Here is a 22,863-nt window from a genome sequence, read left to right as displayed (position 1 = left end):
AGTCACGGAAAGACTGCGCATTGTATAAACAGTAGTTTCAGCGTTTGAGGTAAAAAAATGTCAAATGCTGACAGAAAACGCAACAATTGAAGTGAAGAAGAACACGTAGGCCTATCATTCTTACCTTTATAGTCGAAAAGTCCATTCAGGATAAACTTGATGGTCAGCAATAATATATAATATGAGGATGAGCAATGCTAGAGCCTTTATGTAAACATATTGTGTGCTTTGTTCATCCAATCAGTAACACGGACACCACAAATATGCAAATAAGGACGTTAATCCAGGGTTTAGGGATGTGTGAAGCATCATTTTATGAAAACCCAGGATTAATTCTTATAAGCATTATAAGCAATGTGAAATGTGAAGGAAGATAACCCAGGAATCCATTTACCCAGTTTAACTATTACAACTATTAGCTTTATTAAACTAAACTAAAGTTCATGTTTGTCATTTGAAAAGATCTGTACATATTGTGAAGATCTAGAAATAGCCTAAATATTATGATTTTGTCATCATAAGATGTTAGATTAAACAACATCTTAAAATAATGAAATTAAAGTGAACACAATGTCTCAATAGGGCTTTTCACACTTGAAATAGGCCTAGTTAACCCTGGGTCATTGTAAACCCAGGGTAAACAGGGTTATCTTGCGTCACATTTCACACTGCTCATAATTTACCTCGGGTTAACAATTAATCCTGGGTATTCATACAATGATGTTTCGCACTGTACATTCCTAAACCTTCGGTTAATGTCCTTATTTGCATATTTGTGGTGTCAGTGTCACTGATTGGATGAACACCACACACAACCTGCTCTAGCATTGCGTGTCCTCATGCCGACTGTACTATAAAGTTTTTTTCTGAATGGACTTTTCAGACTATAAAGTTAAGAATTAAACAGTCTCTTCTTTACTCAAATTGACACTTTTTCCCATGCCATTTGACATTTGTCCCTTCAAATGCTGAAAGGACTGTTTATATACAATGCACAGTGTTTCTGTGACTGTCCAAAGCACGTGAATATGAAGCACACGATTGGTTGCTGTTTGCTAAGCATCTAGTCGTACACTGCATGGTTTCACACTACACGTTTGGCACTGCAAAAGTGGAGCAGGGTTTTATAACCCCAAGTAAAAGCAGTGCTATCCCTGTTTCTAAATTAAGTGTGAAATGTTCCTTTACCCGGGGTTAAATGTGGGGTTTAGAATGATGATAAGTGCAATGTGAAAAGCCCTGGCTAAAGATGACTAAAATACGACCACAATTTACTTCCAGTATCTTGTACTGAAAATAAGGTTGGTTCAACCCACCCATTCATTTTTTTCTCCTCAAATGTTTAGGGGGTTCTCGACTTTATTGTACAGGACAGTGGAGAGAGAGAGGGACAAAACAGGATTAGACATAATGCAGGCCGGATTCAAACCTATGAGCACAACAGATCTATTTATCACATGACCCATTCCAAAAACTTTATCTGGTTTTAACTTGCCCCTACCAACTTCAACATAGTATAAAAAAAGATGCCAGAGATCAGATGTAGATAATAGGAGGGTTGAACCAGGTTACTTTGGTTGTACATAATCAAGTTTTTGGGTTTCTTCAACCAGGTAAATGTTTTCCAATTTGTATCATAATTTAGTTACGTAACTGGAATGGATGTACTAAACCAGGTGAAGTGTTTGTAATGCTTAAGTTAAACTATGACTTCTTTTTAAACTAGTCTACTATCTTAAACTATGTTTAGGTTTTTGTAATTGCTGTTTTAAATGGTTATCAGTCTCTTGAACCAGAATAAATGGTTGTAATTGTTTTTTTTTTTTTAATGGATGGGTTAAACCAGAGCTGTGTCTGTATTTCCATACTTTTAGAGTATACTGTATTCAACAGGTTGACCTTGTTGGCAAAAATCACCCATCAGTTCCATTGGCAACCTGCAGTCAGCTCAGCCTGGCCTGGAGAGAAGACTCTATCCCTAAAGCCATGGAGTCAAGAGGAGAGAGAAGAACTGGTGTGAGAGAAAAAGAAAGAGATGACGAGAAAGAAAGTGACAAAAATATCCCGGAAAGTTGCTCTATAATTGGTGCAGTCTGTCAGAGCCCTATTTTATGTGCGTGAACAGGGCAGGGCAGGGCAGCCATCCCGTCCCCACTGAAACCCAACACTTAGAGGAACAGTTCCTCGGCCCTCCCACCTCCCAGCAGAGGAGAGCAGACTCCACAACACTGTGCTCCTCACTTCAGGATTACTGTGTGTGTGTGTGTGTGTGTGTGTGTTATCACACCTGTGTATGACCTTACCTGGAGCTTTATTTCTAGGAGGATGCTGCTTTGATACTTCAGGTGTCTGTGAGGTGTATTTCTGGAGGAGAAGAAGATCTTCTTGTTCCTACGGATTGACAGTACAGGTAAGAGTGAAGTGTATCATTAATTTCCGAACTGTATCCCATCAGCAAACAGTGTTTGATTTTTGCTCTAGTATGTTTAGCAATATACCTTGATAGCCCAGTCTGGTCTACAACTATAGTGCTTTCTTTGTTCTTATGCTTTTTGTGGGAACTTTAGAAGTAAAGGCTGTTTTTAACATTTCAGAAGAGGAAGAGTGAAGATTTCTGGTTTAATCATCTGCAGGTTGCTCCCAGGCTGGTCGTTTAGCAGAGTTTTGGAGTTTGGCCACAATCGGGCCCTAGAGTGTTAGAAGAGATAGACACACTAAAAGGTTTCAGTGATACAAAATGAGAAATGTACTTGCAGACAATACAAAAATGATGATAACTGACTTTTGATGGTTTTGAAAATTGCAAATTGTTCAATAATGAAATAACAGGGGTAACTGGATCAGTCAATTACATTTGTAACCAAAAGACTGTGGGTTATTATAAACCAAAAATGGTATGTTATACTGTACATCTAATAAACAGAATGCAGGTCATAGGGCTGATAACCAAAAGATTTAATTTATTGAGATGGATCAGTCAATTACATTTGTAACCAAAAGCTTGTGGGTTATTATAAACCAAAAATGGTATGTTATACTGTACGTCTAATAACTAAAATGTTGTAAATTGGTCGATGAAAGAATGCAGGTCATAAAGTGCAGGTAACTAAATGATTTTATGTTGTATGGATGGTAAACAAAAGGTTTTAGGGATGGTAATCGAAAGGTTATAGGCCGTAGGGCTGGTAATGCAAAGGTTGTAGGTCATAGGACTGGTAAACAATTGTAGGTTGTCAAGCTGGTGAAAAAAAGTCTAAGTCAAAGAGATGGTAAACAAAAGATGTAGATTGGTAGTCTGGTAAAAAAAAAAAAAAAAAAAATTATATATATATATATATATATATATATATATATATATAGGTTGTAGGGCTGGTAAACGTAAGCTTGATGACCATGACCATTGTGCCCTTGATCATGGCACTTACCTCCAGGTTCCATATGGGACATTGACCATATAATGTGTACTGTCAAATGGGTTTTGACCAACATATGTAGAAGTGAACAGAATGGCTAAAAACAGAACTGGGTGTTCACTTCCACAACCATTTCATTTAAGTTATGAAAAGAATTTTGTTTTAACCAAGCACAGGTCCATTAGTTTTTAAAAACGCAACAGGTAATTTAGGCTAATAGCTTGACCAAAGGGCTGGAAGAACAAAGTGCCCTTTAATACTTTGTACTGCTGAACTGAATGTAAAAACCAGGACAGATTGACATATATATATATATATATATATATATATATATATATATGTGATGTCTGAAATATAAAGATAAATAATATTCAAAATATAAATTTTTTATAAAGGAATCTGAATGAGAGAAGAAACAGGAGGCTATTTGTTTTCACGGAGACATGAAAAACCAGTATAAATGTTGTTTACTGCAAATGTATACAGTAAATGTTAGTAGTTAAACGAATGCAGGATATTTTCACAGCTTCAAAGAAACATAAGAAGACCTGCTCTGGTCAAAGGGTTCAAAGAGCTCGCCATGCTGGGATATACTGTGGGCTTTTAAGACCAAAAGTAAAGAGCAAGCACAACTTTCTGGGTCATATGATGATAGTGCAAACCTTTATGAAGGAAAAAAAAGAAGGGAGAGGAATGAGCTATGGAAAGCTACAAAGAAAAGACACTGAATTGTGTGAGAGGAGGCCTCTGACCATCAGTTCACGAGGAACAGGGCTGTTTTCCTATTGGTCTGACAGATCCAAAAATGGGCAGTTTTCCATTTCTAGATGCATCAGCTTTTGTAATGGAAACATAGAAAGGGGACTTTTAAATCACTAACTCAATTGATGCCATTTTTACAAGTCATCAAAGTCCCATTTCCCATTGATAAACTTCATTCTTTTGTCCTTGGTGAAGGTTTTTCAGGAGAATAGCAATTTAATGCACCTGAAAGTTATAGAGAACTTAGCTGAAATTGCCTGTGAGGAGAGATTGCCACATCATCAAGGTTCTGCAAACCATAATTCAATGCTTCCCAACGTTGTTCCCTCGCTCTGTGATGACAGTGTGCTCCCTGGGGTGAACTGTACTCCGCTAAATCAGAAGAACACCCTATTTTACAGAGAAACATCAGTTCAGCTTAGCCAGAGGAGTGTGGTTAGGCACCAGTGGTGTAGGCCTATGTATAGTTTGGTGAACAGGGGAATGAATTACAGTTGGACATAAAACTTTCTGGGGATTTTCTTTCTATAACCCCACCTTGTTTACTCTGCTTTCCTGATGGAGACCTATAATCTTTCATTATGTGTTATTTATAATATTACGCATTCCCCCATTCATGCTAGCACTTTTGCTAATGTATCTGTCTATAGAAAACAAACATGATTTCTTCAACATGTACTTAACAAATCATAACTGGAACAATTACATTTCCTGAGGTGTCTATCAGTCATATATGGATGAATCTCATGGAGACATGTCACACTTAATCCCAAAATAAGACAGAAAATCCACTAAAAGTGATTTTATAAGACATTTTACTTATGTGTAATACACAATTGTAATAATAATAATAATAATTGTATTTATATTGTACTTAAAATGGTAAAATAGTCCTGTATTCACTTGTATAGTGTGTTTATGAGCATGTTGATGTTCATTTGTTATTGGCTCAAACTAAAACGGCAACTTGGAAAGTACAAATCAGGATTAATGTGGGCTGCACCAGCAGTACATCAGTAAGAAAAATATTGTGTATAGGACACAGCTAACATGAATCATACACTCCACTTCTGTTTGCAATCTATCAGTATAACTCAGCTCCGAGTCAGAATGACTGATCACCTCACATTTGTTCTCATGTCTCCACAGGAGCAGCAACTTGATGATCATCACACCTTAGTAGGAATATCAACGAACAATAGCGGAGAAGGAGATGGAGTTTCGATTCGGCCTCAGGATCTCTCTGGTCCTGGCCATACTGGCTCTGACTCTGTATGGAAGTGGTGTTGAAGGACAAAGGGCAGGTGAGGTCACATACTAGCCTAAATATACTGTTTTCATGACCCCAACCACATCTCTGTTTAACTTTAGCTCGGTGGTTCTAATTCTGACTTTCAATGAGTCTGTTGTAATGTGTGCAGACTGAGGTTTTGCACCTGACATATACTAATAGCTTTGTGTTCTCTGTAAAATTCAGTCCATGTATTATCCAACTGGACCATGGTACACTGACAGAAACACAAACCACGTAAATCTGCGGCTAAACTGTATACACACCGTCTGTAAAATTGCATGTCTTTTGTCCCAGGTTGCAAGAATGTCCACTATGATTTGGTATTCATCTTGGACACCTCTTCCAGTGTGGGCAAGGAAAACTTCGAGAAGATCCGGCAGTGGGTGGCAAACCTGGTGGAATCTTTTGATGTAGGTGCGGAGAAGACACGTGTGGCCGTGGTTCGCTACAGTGACCGTCCCACCGCCGAATTCAACCTGGGCAGGTACAAAACTCTTGAGGAGGTCAAGCGTGCCGCTGGGAACATCCGCTACCTGGGTGGGAACACCAAGACTGGAGACGCCATCAGCTTCACCACCAACAACATCTTCACGGAGAGGACAGGGGCAAGGCCTGCCGCCAAGGGTATTCAGAAAGTTGCGATCTTGCTAACGGATGGCAGGAGTCAGGATTTTGTTTTGGAGCCATCACTTGCTGCAGCGGCTGCTGGAATCAGGTTGTTCGCCGTAGGGATTGGGGAAGCTCTTAGAGAGGAGCTGGAGGAGATTGCCGCCGAGCCCAAAAGTGCTCATGTGTTCCACGTGACGGACTTTGACGCCATTGACAAGATCAGGGGCAGGTTGAGGAGGAGACTCTGCGAGAGTGAGTATTGATGACTTTGACCTTAAACCATGTACATTTGAAAAAAAAAAAAAGGTTTTGCAGAGATGCCATAGAACAGGGGTCGGCAACCTATGGCATGCGGAGGCTGCCATTTGAGCAAAAGCGAGAGAGGTGTATGTATTTCATTCAGATAAAGTACCTCGCACCTGCATACAATCTACATTTTGAGGTAATCATTCCTCATTGTAATACAGCTTGTTTAATAAGTTAGGAATTATAAATACTACTAAAGTATGAGAATTAAACTGGGTCAATGAAAGCGTGCAGCTCCAACGCAATCTAACAGCAACACTGTAAACCCTAACGCTCAAAATAATTAATTGGTTTCAGTAGGACAAACTTAAATTAAAATATTCAATTAGTTCAGTCAAATTAATTTTTATGAGTATTTAGCACTTTCTTTTTCTTTTAAGTTCATAGAACTGATAAATTTTAAGTAAACTGAACTATTTCATTGCTTTGACTTTTATTTCTTTTAATTTAGACGAACTTAAGTTTAACTGAAACTGGGCTGGGATTTCTATTTCCCAGCATGCTTTGCCCATGGCACTCAAAAGGGAGAGTAAATGCTAAAATTAAGTGTTATATAATGGTTTTTGATTAAGATTAATGTTAAGTGGGAGATTTAGTAGTGATTAATGTTTTGTTATGCTAATTTAGAAGAGTTTCTGTTTATGTGGGATTTTGGAGAGTTACCATCATGGTGACAAGTAGTGCAAGCAACTGATTGCCTCAAATTGTTTGAGTTTTGCCAACTTATTCAGGTTTACAGTGAATTTGTACGTATTTTACAAAATGGCTAATTCGTTTTCGTATGATTTGTCTAGACTCCAGTAACAGGTAGGGGAGGAGATTAGGGGTGGTCCTCTTTGAAAAATCGTACGATTGAAGTCATACAAATTCATACGAATTGGCCACCTCGTAAAATACGTACCAATTGCCATGAGATCGGCAGCTCTGACAAACCATTAGCGCGACCACTGCACATTGCGCAAACAAGCTTGTTCCGCTGTACAGTTAATGCTATAAATTTCGGATATATTCAACTAAGCATATTGAGACCTATTAAACATTCCACACACATCAAAATTACTGCATGTGGAAACTCTGTTCATGTGTACCTGGTCACTTCACTTTTTTTCTGATCGGATATAGCTATCCAATCATGAAAAGACCAAAAGAGAGGGCATTTTTTTTCACATTCCAGATGAAACTGGACAAAATGCATCTGATTGTTGAAGCCACACGTACTTTTTACTAAAATGGTAAAAACTAAACATGCGAGAGAGTGTTATAATGGCTACGGTACCCCAATATGATAGTGCTAGAGTAGCATCTCTTCAGCAAGCCCACGTGCAAACTACCACAAATGAAACTGAAAGTTCAGCATCCCATCCTGAAGATCAACACAAAGTTGTCTTCATTAAAAGCAGTGACATTAAATGTTACCAGTGCCGATGTCGCTCTCTCTCCAATTGTGGATGAAGCTCATATCTTGCTTTCTTTGACATTAACTCAAAGATTTAGCTTTATATTGGTCTTGCGTAGACACAGTTAAGTTGCCAAGTGTACATGGAACAGTTTTAACAAAATGGATAGCTATCCGATCAGGTAAATAGGCCAAACTAGAAACGCAGTGGGGATTAAAAATGGCACTTCATGACAAAAAGGTTGCCAATCCCTGCCATAGAATAACCATTTTAGGTTCTCCATTTTTACTGTGAAGAACTTTTTTTAAAAATCTAAAGAACTTTTTCCACTATAAAGAACCTTTTGTCCGATGAAATGGTTCCAGGGATATTAAAGGTTCTTCATAGAAACATAGATGCCAATACATTTCTTTACACGCTCAGATAGGTTAGGTGGGAGTTGACTTAACATGGAGTCGGTTTGATCGTTGACTAAAAACATCAGTCATTTAATCTGCTTTTGTTGGCACACATTCTCATTTACAAGAAGGTCTGTTCTGTGCCATACAAGACTTGTTGGACAGGAACTGGAAGCTCTTTTGCCTGGACATTTCTGTGGTTTCTTGCCTCGGTGAGCTCCGAGTAAAGAGGTGTAGTAAGACCAGAAGACAGAAAAGCTCTGAGCTCAAGTGCTTTTCCAGATCACATCTGCTCTGCAGGCAAAGATAACCTAAAAGTACATGTGGGATAGTCTTTAGAGGCCATTACAAACAAGAAGCTTGCATTAAAACTATGAATATAGATTCAAAAATACATAAACCCAAACCGTTGAGGTATGTGGCCTAGATTGACCATACAAATGCAAATTATGTGTACGCATGTATGTTTTTAGTGATGATGGATGCTTAGCCTTGACATTCCTCTCTAAAATTAGCGTGAACAGGAGAGAGACGACACCTGGAGCTCTTCAGTTTAAAGTGGAAATCTGAGTCCGTAGTAGCACTTCCGCTATCCAAAACTCTAGTGTAGTCAAAGCGATATAAAAACATGACACATTCAGTGGTGAAGCGGTCTTTTGTTGAAGGTACAATCATTGGTATTTGAAGAGGTTGTAACACAAGCCTTCTCCAGTGCCTACTTTAAATCAAACAGCCTAGTGGGAAGATAGGAAACCACTTAGACTTGGCAGGGAGATGGAGAGATAAAAAGAGAAAGAGATAAACTGATTCATTGTAAACCCAAACCTTGACCCTGCCCTGATTCCAACCAAAAGTCCTCCTCTCAATGACTCTAATGACATACATGACTCAGAGTGCAAGAATACTCAAACACTCACTGCCAGCTACAGACTTTGTTGTCCTATCAGGGATTATCCTTCAAGCATTTAGACAACTGGAACTGCATATCAGGTCCAGTTCTGTGATAACCAAGATAATCTGGCACTAGCATTGGCATCTAAGAATACTGTTGGCTAGAAAACATGCCATCTCCAAGGTCCAAGTTATTTTGGCTCTGAAAATTACAGTCCTAATGTTTCAACTGGGCTTCACCGTACTGCGTTTTTACTTTTTAATCTTTGGCTTTTAATTTGTTTTATGTGAAAAGATTAAAATCATTATATCTAAGAGAACAATTAGCATTATTTTAAATGTAATTACCCATAATGCAGTTTTTTTTTTCTAGGGAATCTTAAGAAAATGGCATTACCTTCTCTAGAAGTTAGTTGGAATCCATTTCTTTCTTTCTAAAAATAATTCAGAATGAATTGTTCAGGTAATATTCACTATAAATTCAAAAGAGTTTTTTTGTTGTTGCATTGTGACATGTTTTCTTAAAGGGGTGGTTCATTATGATTTCACTTTTTTAACTTTAGTTAGCGTGTAATGTTGCTGTTAGAGCACAAACAACATCTGCAAAGTTACGAAGCTCAAAGTTCAAAGCAAAGCGAGATTTTCTTTTAAATAATTCTCTGTTTAAGGACTACAACAAACGGCTGGTAGGGACTACAACGAGCTTCTTCCCGGGTTGGTGACATCACTAACCCTAAAATTTACATAAACCCTGCCCCCGAGAACACACAACAAAGGGGTGAGGCCATGTTATTGCAATACAATAGTAACACAAATGCAATAGCATGTCATAAAAGCAAGATGCCAAGGTATAACCATAATTAAACTAAACTATACCTGTTCTATCTTTATGCAGCATATATTCTCTGGCTCTGTAGGATCTTACGAGCGATTTATAGATTATCATGACAGAATATGCTAATCAATGACTTTAAGATATCCCACATCAGCTACATGAATTAAGCAACTAAACATTCAGAAACGTCCTCTTGCGTTCTACATGTTGTCACTTCTTCTTGAGTCTCTCCATCAGCGTCTGACTCCGGTTTGAACAGAAAAGGCTGAACAGTTTCTGACATTTTCAGTGAGGTAATCGGCACTGCTAACAGTACTATGTGCTAACACAAGCTCTTGAAACCCCGCCCTCTGCTTAGTAGCAGCAGCTCATTTGCATTTAAAGGGACACACACAAAAACTGAGCGTTTTGCTCACCCTCAAAAAGTGACAAGTCTAACATGCTATAAAAAATTATCTGTGGGGTATTTTGAGCTAAAACTTCACATACAGTACACACTCTGGGGACATCAGAGACTTATTTTACATCTTGTAAAAATGGCATTACACCACCCCTTTAATAGAATTTTTTTTCATCAGTGTAAAAGGGAAAATATGACATATTAGTAAAGTGTTTGTACTAAATTCATAAATAATTAATGTCTGACCAGGATGTTTTACAATAATGACAATGATATATGTGCTTAACAGTCATGAAATCATTCATAATCATTCATAACTTTCTTTATGCATAAAATTATTTCCTTTTGATTAAATGGTGAATATTACATACAGCTCTATGATAATACAGGAAGTGCACTGGGCCATTTTTAGCACGCTTGAATAAACGAAAAGCGCAAGCGTGTTTGACTAGTAGTTTCATCACTTAGTATATTTGGGCTTTGGTTCAGGTCGGTGGTCCACCCATGACCACAGCATGCCAGATCTATAATCAGCGGTGGGACGCTCCTAAACAGAACAGCAGTGCACTGTAATATGTTGGGTGTGCTAATTTCCTCATGTTTGCTTTAGCATCTGTTGTCTCTGTTTCCTAAATCTGGTTTTGATTAGCTTAATGGGCATTTCAAATAAGAGAGAAAACATTTGATTAAGCCCTTCCCTTTCTTGTGTTTCTGAGGATAGATTGAGAATTCAGATGTGTTAACGAGGAATATTTTGGGTTGGACTTCTCAGAACACAATAATAAAGTAGGATTGTCTTTGAATGACTAGTTCATCTGAGAAAACTTGGATGTAAGATGTTTCAGTTGTTGATACTGGCATTCTGAGTGGTTTCAAATGTGTGCAGTTGCTAGAGTGTCTTAGTTGGGCTCTTAGTGGCTGTTTAGCTACTGTTAAAGAACTTCAAGTATGAGCAAAAGTAAAGATGGTTATGGTTTTAAAAAGTCCTCTATATGACACAGCACTTTCTAAAATGCTGCATCATTCTCTAGCCTGAAATGTCAGGGTGATTAATTGCTAGTTTCATTGATCAGCCGGTACCAGTTGGCCCTTTTTAAGCATGAATAAATTCATCCTAATTCATTAGCTTGGTAAATGTTTGGTAATTTCAAAATAGTATTTTATGAACTATCTAAAGTCAATATAGTGCAAATCAGTCATGTGCATTTGCATCCATTAGATCCTTAACCAACAATGTCTGGAAACATTTTGCAGGTGCATCATAATTTATTTTCAGTTATATTCATTTAGCCAGCTGATTATCCTTAGCATATCTGATATGATTTCTGATGTAATCCAATCACAATTTGATTTGCTCTACAAACAAACAAATGAAAAAGTCTTTGAAAAACACTGTAGAAATGCAGTAATCTGAAGGCTATGTTCTTCTCAGTCCATCATTTTATTTTCATGGCCACTCTCTAAATTACAGCCTTTATCCCACAGCTGAAGGAAGTTGCCCTCGATAGAGCACAGTTAGAAATCACTCATAAGTGCCATTTAAACAATGACGCACGACTGGCTTTTGATTGCTTTGTCATTTCGCCAGTCAAAGGAAATAGGTTCGTCAAAAACAACTCTTTATGGACAACCACATTTAGTTAGTTACTTGTCATTTTAGCAGCATGCTAATTGTGGGGTCAGTCCCCCAAAAGAAACTATGAGGTTAAAGGAACTGTTCATTACGGAAATACGAAAATAGCTTTGGTGATAACTAAGCAAATATTTAATTACTACAATAGCAATTTCTCACAAATGACACCAAAAGTGGAAAACTTTGGTCAAAAACATACATTTACACACAAACTGACCACCAACCTTAACTTTCAGATTCCATCTTTAATTTTTAGCTCAACTGTCACAGAATGGAAAGCAGAGGATTGTGGCATATCAAAGGCAGTGAAGAATACAACTATGCTGCCTTCAAAAATTGATTTGATGAAGGTAACTCAGGAGTCAGGAAGTGAAACATTAGACGATAACTATAAAGATAACTATACTATTTTAGCGTCCACACCAGCAGACGATAACATTTTGTCATCTGTCGCTTTAAATGCTCGAGCTCTTTATAACAGGATGGACTCTAATTGGCTGTCAATGTTTTGCTGGAAAAAAAAATGTGATTCAAACGATATTGTTTCTCTGTGCCATTATCATTACTGATGCGGTGTGGACTCTACTATTCTTATATCTTTATAGTTATCATCAATAGTGTGAACTGACCTTAAGAACTGCTAGAAATAGTTAGCGATTGATATTTTTTGTTTAGGAAGGTTGAGGACACGGAAACAGAAAAAGAAACCTCAAGTTATTATGCACATAAACCCTTTAAAAAAGGATACATGGATGTCCTCTATACTGGTAAAAGAAAACTTGGCTCACATAACGAATACAACGCAAATATAGACAGGCAGGTGCTCTTTTCTCCGACCTTTATTTATCCCTGGTGGGCGGCTGAGCTTTTTATTTTTTCGTGCTCAGGAGGGTGATGTTTGGTTCAGGGCAGGGACACGCTCAGGGGTGTGGGGGTTTGGGAGAGTCACGCTGAGGACACTGTATTGGACAGAGATGTAATTGTGTCAAGTGACCCAGCCTCTGTAAAGTGGAATTCGTAGCAAAGTTGAGGCCTCTTAAATGCTACAAAGCACTTTTTATAGGAGCGATTAAAGAAAATTACAGGGTCTGATTGTACATGATTGTCAGGGACGCGATCAGCCGCTGTGTGGTTTGGGCGTCTGCCTGGTTCATGCCAAGAGTCTGTGCATGTGTAGCAAAGAGAGAGAGAGAGAGAGAGAGAGCGTAGAGGCGAGCGTAGAGAGAGAGAGGCATAAAAAGACATAAATCATTTAATCAATGGTATTAAAGCATGATTTTGTGCATTACTCTAACAGCGAACATCCATATGAAGGGAAGACTTGGATTTAGCCTTTTGATGAGGATGAAATAGGAACCTTGGAATAGCTAACATCATTCCTTTACATTAAATTTGAAGATTTCAAAATTGACATATCCTGTCTGTTACTAAATTCCCACTTACTCTCCTTTTTTTTAGGTTTGACTGAGCTAATGTTGGTGAAGCCTATACATTAGAAAACACTTTATGATTTTACACCTGGAAACCTAAAACTAAAGTTTGACCACATTATACTTGTCTGGTCATCATTAGTCACAAGCAGAATGATGACCAGAATAGTTAAAAGTCAAAAATGAAAAGTATTTTATTGTTTACTAACATTCATGTAGTTCCAAACTTTCTTTAATTCGTTTGTTTGTTTGTTTGTTCATTCATTCATGTGGAAGACAAAAGTAGATTTTTTCAAAGATTTTTTTCTAAATTTAAAAAATGTAAAATTTTTTCTCATGCAGAAAAGTATCATAAATCATGTAAATTGCTAATTTAAAGGTAGACAACTTAAAGGAACACTCCACTTTTTTTGAAAATAGGCTCATTTTCCAACTCCCCTAGAGTTAAACAGTTGAGTTTTACCGTTTTCAAATCCATTCAGCCGATCTCCGGGTCTGGCGGTACCACTTTTAGCATAGCTTAGCATAGATCATTGAATCTGATTAGACCGTTAGCATCTCCCTCAAAAATGACCAAAGAGATTCAATATTTTTCCTATTTAAAATTGGACTCTTCTGTAGTTACATTGTGTACTAAGCCCAGCGTAAAATGAAAAGTTGTGATTTTCTAGGCCGATATGGCTAGGAACTATACTCTCATTCCGGCGTAATAATCAAGGAACTTTTTTGAGCGAGATGCTAACAGTCTAATCAGATTCAATGATCTATGCTAAGCTATGCTAAAAGTGGTACCGCCAGACCCGGAGATCGGCTGAATGGATTCGAAAACGGTAAAACTCAACTGTTTAACTCTAGGGGAGTTGGAAAATTAGCCTATTTTCAAAAAAAGTGGAGTGTTCCTTTAATGACAATATTATGGCTCTTATGAGATTTTTGGAGCTTGACAGATTTGGTTGTATATGGAAGAGGTCTATATTCATCGAAAATATCTACTTTTGAATTTCATAGTAAAAAATAACAGCATACGGTGAGTAAATAATGACAATTTTTATTTTTGGCACTATTCCTCTAAAGATAACAGCTGTGTGTGTGTGTGTGTGTGTGTGTGTGTGTGTGTGTGTGTGTGTGTGTGGGTGTTGTGGTGCTTGTGGGTGATGGTAGTTCAGATCTAGCACAACATTTGCCAGTCACATAATTTCCTGTACTCTCTTTTCAATTAAAAGTAACAAAAAGACCAAACAAAAGCAATAAGCAGTCATCCATTAGTGTCTAGGCTAATATTAGCATCCTTCCTTAGCACTAGCAAGTTCCTCTCTACAAATAGCACATTCTCATCACAGATGCCATAGTAAAGCAAGTCTGCTGGTGTTTCGTTTCCTCCTGTCATCACTGCTGTCACTAGCTATGCGTCGCCATTTGAAATCTGCCTGTTTGTATGTCCTAAATTATCACCGCTGTGACGTTAGCATAGCTGCACTCCAACAAACTCTAAGCTCAGTGGACCAACTCGTAACTTTCCCCACGTCTATGTGCCAATATCATAGAGTCGTAAGTTATGCCACCAAGTCTTCGCTGGAGGGCTTGGAAAAGATTCTCTAACAGTCTGTCTTCAAGCACAGAGAGGAAGATGGATAATATTACAGTGACAGTCACTCTCAACTGTTCATTTCCTTCAGCTGCCACTAAAATCATACCTCTTCAAAGAGGGCAATGTTCACTGCTCAGAAACGTTGTGGCATTCTTATTTAGGTTTCATTTAAATGTAATTTTTCTTAAAAAGCCTTAAAGGGGCCCAATATGCTCATTTACAGGTTCATAAATTTATTTATGGGCCTACTGGAATATGTTTTCATCATTTAATGTTCAAAAAACTCAAAAAATAATTAGAAAATATTATTTTTCATTGCACCCTCTCTTGAATCCTCTGTTTTAATTTCGGTTTCTTTACAGCCCGCTTTCCAGTGCAGTCTGTTGTGTTTGGTCAACCGCAGTGTGTGTTGGAAATGTAACTCTACTGTAACTACACTAACTGTGGCATCAGTTTTGCTGTATTAGGAAGGCCGAAGGTTTAGATTCAGGATGGAAAATACAGTGTCCCTTAGGCATGGCGACGACTAACTACTAACAGAACTCAACACCTTTTCACAGCTTTTTTGCGCATGAATCATTTAAATGAGGAATACTGTGACGTGTACATTCCCGGAAGAAAATTCAAGGCTACAATCGAGGCGTTTGAGGGAGTTCAGAAACAGTGTTTACTGACATAGTGAATAACTCCCTTTGGAGTGACTTTGTGCTTTGTAACTTTGCAGACCTTTTTTCATGCACAAACAGCAACATCACACACTAAAGAAAGCTGAACTTGTAAAAAAGCATAATAGGACCCCTTAAAATAAATATAGGCTCAAATGTGACTATTTTAACATGCAGTAAGAGTGTAGATATAATATGATAAATGATTATATAATATAGGCCTATATATACACTGTACACTGATTAGAAATCTTTGAGTTCATATCAAGATTTATGAGTTTTGATGGCGGACTTTATTATCTTTGCAAATTTGAGTACAGTTTGAGACATTATTTTGCTTCTGAAACTCTAGAAGAAACGTTTTATTCATATGTCAGGCAAAAGTCTCTATTCTTGTCGTCGTCTAACAGCAATTGAGATATTAAAGAAAACTCTCTTTTTTAATGTGAAAAAGAAGTGCTTTAACTGGAAAAAAGGTCATGCAAATTTTTTTTTTTTTTTCCCGCAACATTATCTAAGTCTATTTTCATCTCAATTATGTCTGTATAACATAAAATGTTTAAATGTTAAATATTCATGAGTGAAAAGGTTTGTCATTGGCAAAATACCATAGCAGATTGCCTGGGCACCTGGAGCCAGTACAATAAAATGTCAACAAAAAATTTAATTTCACAATATGAATTAATGATGAAGTCTGCTCTCCTAAAAGCAGATGTTTAGAAATTTCAGGAGACCTTGGAGTGTTAATTAAACACAGATTGCAATACCTCAAAATGCATCATATTACCAAAATAGGACTAAAATATTACTATTCTAACTGTAGAAGTAAATTGCTCTATATAATCCAAACACCTGTAGAGTACTGTGTACTTCACTTTAAGGTCATTTTGCCATCCAAAAATAAGTTCACCCATATTGTGTTTCCCTCCACAGATGTTCTGTGTCCCAACATGAAAGTCCAGGCAGGCCGTTTCAGACCGAACAGCACCAGTGCTGGACTGACGGAGGTTCCAGGTAATGTGTCCATGTTCTTCCCATAATGCTTTGGTGTTAAAAGTGTTATGAAAGCCTCTCAGCATCGTATCAATTCACTGCTTGCATCTGCAAAAGTTCACATGATGTCATGGATAATTATGAGACAGCAACTTCTCATAGAATTTGCAATGCAGTCTCATGAATAATTATGGGCACTTTCAGCTCACCAATCCATTTGTTATAAATTGGCTTTTTTTTTTTTTTTTTTTTTTTTTTTTTTTTAAGATTGTCTTCCATCATGTTCGACAGCACTCAACACTCAAAACTGGTGTTTCATGATGATCCTTTAAAACACCATTATACGAGTGTTTCTGTGATGTGAGAAAACGTTTGTTCCTCTCACGGTTACACAGTTACATGGAAATCACCCCTAATGTATTTCATTTTCTGATTGGTGGTCAAAAATAAATGAAGAAGTGCACAGTATAATGATTCTAACATATGGACTCCCAATCTTTTTTGTGTGCATGTAAGTATTAATACCACAAACTACAAGTCTAGTTTATACATTTAAAGTACTTTTGGATCAGAAATAAAGCTTTCTTTTCCCAGAAGGTTATGCTTTAAAACATGAAACGTTGCAGCAAGACACTGAGGTTTCGAAATAAGAAATCTTTTGCCCTCCTCTGTTCTAAGAAACGTGGAGTTCTTTAGTGATTACACAGATCTGAAGGATGTTGTGTTTGGGTCTTCAGGGGGTTCTGAGTTCCTCTGTGAGACACCCACTCAAATTCATCAACCTAAAGTTAAAAAACAGACCAAAACAGAGAGAGAGAGAAAGAGAGAGAGCACTTACCTGTGCAAGAAAATGACTATACAATCTGGTGCTATAGGGGTGTGCGGAAAAGAAGGACTGGTTCAGTGGCATATATACAGACACTGCTGTATGTAAAATGGTCAAGAGAGCCATTTGTCATAAATCTGATGAGTTTGAGTCATGTTTTAATTGCTCAAATCCATCTTGATAAATCCTCAGAGAAGTCGTAACCCTGGAAAATGAAGGTGACATGATTTATGCTTTGAAAAACAGCTCTTTCTTCTTTTTTACATTTTTTATATCTGCAAAAAGTTTAAAACTTTGAAAGTTTCTGAAATGTGGTCCATTTGACTCTAATTATACTACTTATAATGAGGAGAAGTGCTGTCTTCGGTATTCAGGTGAAGTTTAAGGTGTGATCTCTCCACGTCTGAACATCATTTGTGGGTCACTGCGCTTTCTTCACCGTTTCGATCATCTTCTTGACGTTTGTGCTTGGATCTGTTTGGTTGCAATTCTTTTGGATTGCACTGACTAGACTAGATATCTCCTCCTTTGGTAGCTGTAAGTGCTAATTATGGTGTCTTACTCCTGTAATCTGCGATATTCAAGAGAACAACACAAGCTAAATCTTCAGGGAAATTCCAGCTTCACATGAGATGTCACAATTGCTGAAGCTGCCAACATCTGCATGCTGTTTCTGAAGTTTGGAACATCGGTGTTGGCCAAAGCAAGGCCAAAATGGACTTAAAAATTTGCTGACTCAAGACTGCATCTGTAAAGTACCTTTAACAACACAAAACTACTTTATTTGAAGCACTTAAACACTATATAAAGCTTTGGTGGGGTGTCTGACAAATGTATAAGATGTGTTTTGAGGGTTTGGAAAGTTCAAGTATACAGTAAATTGGATTTCCAAAAGCATAACTGCCAGCATAGTGAATTCTAGGGTGTAAGTGCACTTATAATAAACAGAATGTTATCATCCGCCTTTAAAGTCCGCTTACACCAAACAATAACTATGATCACTGTTACGATAACTACATTAGCATCCACACCAGCGCACAATATCATTATGTTGATTATAAGCGCACTACAGTTTTGTCGTCTGCCGCTTTAAATGCTCTAAAGCAGGATGGATTCTGATTGGCTGTCAATGTTTTTATCATTTATCAGCTGGAAAAAATCTTTCTGAAAGTAATTCCAACAATATCATTTCTCTGTGCCATTATCATTATAGTTGTGGTGTGGACTCTACTATTCTTTTATATGTACAGTATAATGACTTTTAGAACTATATCCTTTGGCGGCCCTTCAGAAATTACCTTTTCAACATCACGTTTACATTATTTGGAAAATATCTAAAGAGCATACAATGTATAGGCCTATAATAGATGTTTTTCAGTGTATTGTTTGAGGTACAGGTTTTGCGCATGCGCATGGTATGGCCGCACATTTTGAGCGGGCGCATGGCAGATTTTGTAAAGACCGGTGTCATGAGAAATCGAGTCCGCCCAGGAATCGGGTCTCCTTTAGGACCCAGGCGGTAATACCTGATCAAAAGTTGTTATCGTGATATACTGTTGTATGTTAGCTTCTTTTAGCTGCATTAGCTTCTTGTAGCAGGCTAAATTTGCTGTACAAAATAAAAGCATCTAAAATGTATCCACATAAAAGCATTACAATAACAAAAAGCCTAAAAAAGGCTTTATGTAGCAGACACACTAGTAACACACAGGTTCATCATCTGTTAGCTTTACAAAGACCACGGCTGCGTCTGAAATCGCATACTGTTTAGTAGGTAGCTACTACATTTGAATTTAAATTTACTTCACGACCGTTGAAAAAGTATGTTCTATATAGTATGTATGTGTGTAGTATGAATGAATTCAGACATACTACATCTGCTATGTTGTTACTGTCACATGACCTACCAGCGTCAGTTACGTCCCTTCTCCATTCACAAATCCTCTCCCGTGGCCTCATGGGATAGTAAAGTGTCCATCGTATGCGCACTTCAGAATCTCGCCGGAAGTAGTAAGTCATCCGGGTACTTTTTTCCTACTGTTTTTCGAATACTATGAATTCAGACATACTACTCTGTTCGCATACTGTTTTTCGCGTACTATATAGTAGAGTAGTATTCGATTTCGGACGCAGCACGTGTTTAGTGTTTTATTTTTATAAAAGCAACATAGATAGGCTATAATATGAAAAAACAGTTTAATTCAATAACTTGTAAATTGGTAATTATCCACCATACTGTAAAAAAAGTATTTAAATGCTACAACAATATAACGTCTGAATAAGAAATGTTTGATTTCACAACATATGAGCCATGTAATTTAAAAGACATTAATGGTCATTATAACGCATTTTAAACGATAATATAAATTGTAATCATTTTTGGAATCGTTAAGGAATTGTAATCAGGCGCTAAAAATACTACCCATTAAAAGTCTGTTGAACCAATGGGATCACTCTGGGTCCTAAAGGAGACCCGATTCCTGATGACAGGCGCGTTTCAAAAGCGGATAGATAGAGCGCAAAGAAATGTCACAGAATACATGGGTCTAAGACCCATGCATTTTAAGCAAAAAACATTTCTCTTATAGATAGTGAGTGGAAAAAAAACATCAAGATTTTTTATTTAGCGCATGCGTCTGTGGATCTAAGATTTGGCTGTAACCACAGAGAAGTTTGTCACGCTGACACGCTGTGACCGTTTTATGCGGTGACATCTTGTACTTCAGGAGGCTGGTTTCTAGATCGCCGCGTTGTGTGCAGAAGTGCCCATGTGTTTGGATCAAAGACATGCGTCGTAACGCGCTCATCTGTGCCGCGCCGCAGAACCATCACAGCCTCCCTTACTGTTTAAAATAAGACTCGGTCGTGATTATACGCTTTCACTCGCCAGGCCCAAATTACAGGTCCTGCTCGCCATGCAAGGTTCCTCCAAGCTTAGAAATGCTATCGGGGGGGGAGAGAGAGAGAATCGTGCCTGGCGCATGGAGACGCAGAGACAAACAGAGAGTCGTGGAAATGAGCTGATGAAAAGCGAACAGCTGGAGGAAGAGTTGAACATGGTGTGAAATCAAACAATACATCAAACTGATAAACATACAAGTGCACAGAAAACACCAGGATAAGTTAATCTGTTTTGTAAGATGATGAACTTTCAGAGGTTCAGAAACTACAAATTTTAATTTTAGGCCTCTCACAAATGTCTCCATGGTTGCAAGGCACGCTCCCTGTGCAAACAGGGGGTCACAGGCGCTGCGTAATATCATTGCGCCTGCTGCACCCATGCTACGGCAGCAAATTTCCTTGATTATTACGCCAGAATGAGAGTATAGTTCCTAGCCATATCGGCCTAGAAAATTGCAACTTTTCATTTTCCGTCGGTCTTAGTAATTACAGAAGAGTCAAGTTTTAAATAGGAAAAATATTGAAACTCTTTGGTCATTTTTTTAAGGAGATGCTAACGGTCTAATCAGATTCAATGAACTATGCTAAGCTATGCTAAAAGTGGTACCGCCAGACCCGGAGATCGGCTGAATGGATTCGAAAATGGTAAAACTCAACTGTTTAACTCTAGGGGAGTTGAAAAATGAGCCTATTTTCAAAAAAAAGTGGAGTGTTCCTTTAATAGCATTTTAAGGTAAATTCCATTGAATAAAAAAGAAAGATTTTAGCAGAAAATTGACATACAATTTGGAATTGTATACTATACAAGTATAGTATAAATATTATATATGTTGTATTTAAAATATTTTGAAGCCAAAAAGACCTCTATTTTTATTTGCTGACAATAACCTGGTTTAGTGACAATGTTGAACAGCATTGGTTCTCATGTGTCATGTTAATGAGAGAGATTTTAGAGCAATATTTTCTGCAGATAACTGCTTAAATTTGTTTTGTTCTTTGCTTCAGACAAGTATTATCCTATATAAGTAATTTGGGCTTTTATGGTGTTAAACTTTTCTTTTTGTGTTTTAAAGTCATACAGAGTTGGAAAAAACAAGACAGTGAGTAAATGATCACAATTTTTTTTTTTTTTATGAATATTTCCTTTAAGGGGCAGATTACACCAGACTAGCTCTATGCAAATATTGATTCATCTAATTGGTCCATTGTTTTGAAAACTTAAACTATTAACTTAATTCAGCTCTCATGGCACAAGAGTCTGCAAAAGCATCGAGATGTACCGTAACAGCCAAAGATGTAAATTAAAAAACTACCACAGATGGAACAGAAGAAAGTGTGAACGAACGGCCCCCTAATGCTGGTCTGGCAGAAACCATGAGGGATTTGTTGTGCTTTGTGAAAGCAAAAAAAGCTTGAAAGATGAAAAGTGCTTTTGTTGTTTTATGCATTTTTTGTACTTTGCTGTTAACAGAGTATCTGCTTTCTACGTTCTCAGCCACCTGTTACTCTATTACAGACACAGACACGCACACACAGTCTGGCCTAGACTTGCACGTTCTCACATTACCACCGAGTTAAGCAACTCCAAACATCCTTCAGTTCAAATAATCGTTCTCTCTAGACTGTTTAAAAGAACCTCCGTTTGCTGACACCAACACACCTGCCCTAAGAAAACAACATGAGAATTCATCAAGTGAAAGTGAGATCTCACAGGCGTCATATACACAAACCATCAGTGTTTCATGTACAGAGAGCTCTTTTGAACGTTTAACACAACCGGCATTAGTGTGTCGCAGATCGACCCTTGACTTGCTTCCCCAGCCAACGCCCAGAGCCCCACTGGCATCGCCATGGCGACAGATTATGTATTGGTTAAAGGAGCGCCCTGGTTTGGCCACTATACTGGGGTAGAAGGCCAGTACTGCCAACCTCAGTAGATACACACACCCACACACACTCTCACATACACACACACACACATGCTGGAGCAGCAGTGACATAATTGCACATGAAAGGTTATTTTTTAAAACATCTGGTGCAGCAAGTGCAGTTTAATGAGTGTTGGCTGCAGATCTGAAGCATTAATTAGTGGGCTGATATCCACACACACACAGAGCAGCAGCACTTTACTATTTTTAAAAAACAATGATGTCATGTTTAATCCCAGAGGCATGGACTTTTTTTGTGTGAATGTGGAAAGTGGCCCGAGTGAGGCGTGTCGTTTTGCTCGTGGATATGAGGACAGATATTAGAATGCTTAAGGAGAACAATTTAACCGTAATTTGCTCTTTACTGTGATTTATTTCTATTCATGTTTTTGTATTTATACTTTTTGTTTCTATTACATGTCATTTTGGAATACTTGATTCTGATTGGTCAGTCATTGCATTTTGTGGTGGAATATTTTTGTGTAATGATATGTATTTATGTATGTATATATATATTTGTATACACACACACACACACATATATATATATATATATATATATATATATATATAAGCAGTTTGGAGAATGGGTGG

General features: G+C 37.7%; 1 protein-coding gene across 1 annotated transcript in view; it reads left to right on the top strand.

Moving 5' to 3' along the window:
* Positions 1-2,280: 2,280 nt before the first annotated feature.
* The window catches only part of col22a1 (collagen, type XXII, alpha 1), a 59,430-nt gene continuing 38,847 nt past the window's right edge, over positions 2,281-22,863 (top strand). Inside the window, 4 exon segments of the mRNA XM_051873662.1 lie at positions 2,281-2,410; positions 5,325-5,479; positions 5,764-6,330; positions 16,555-16,635. Coding sequence (XP_051729622.1) covers positions 5,389-5,479; positions 5,764-6,330; positions 16,555-16,635 — 739 coding nt within the window. The 5' untranslated portion in view covers positions 2,281-2,410; positions 5,325-5,388.

The sequence above is a fragment of the Ctenopharyngodon idella genome, chromosome 19 (assembly GCF_019924925.1).
Source record: "Ctenopharyngodon idella isolate HZGC_01 chromosome 19, HZGC01, whole genome shotgun sequence".
NCBI classification, from domain to species: domain Eukaryota; kingdom Metazoa; phylum Chordata; class Actinopteri; order Cypriniformes; family Xenocyprididae; genus Ctenopharyngodon; species Ctenopharyngodon idella.
This window is presented reverse-complemented; position numbering and strand designations above follow the sequence as displayed.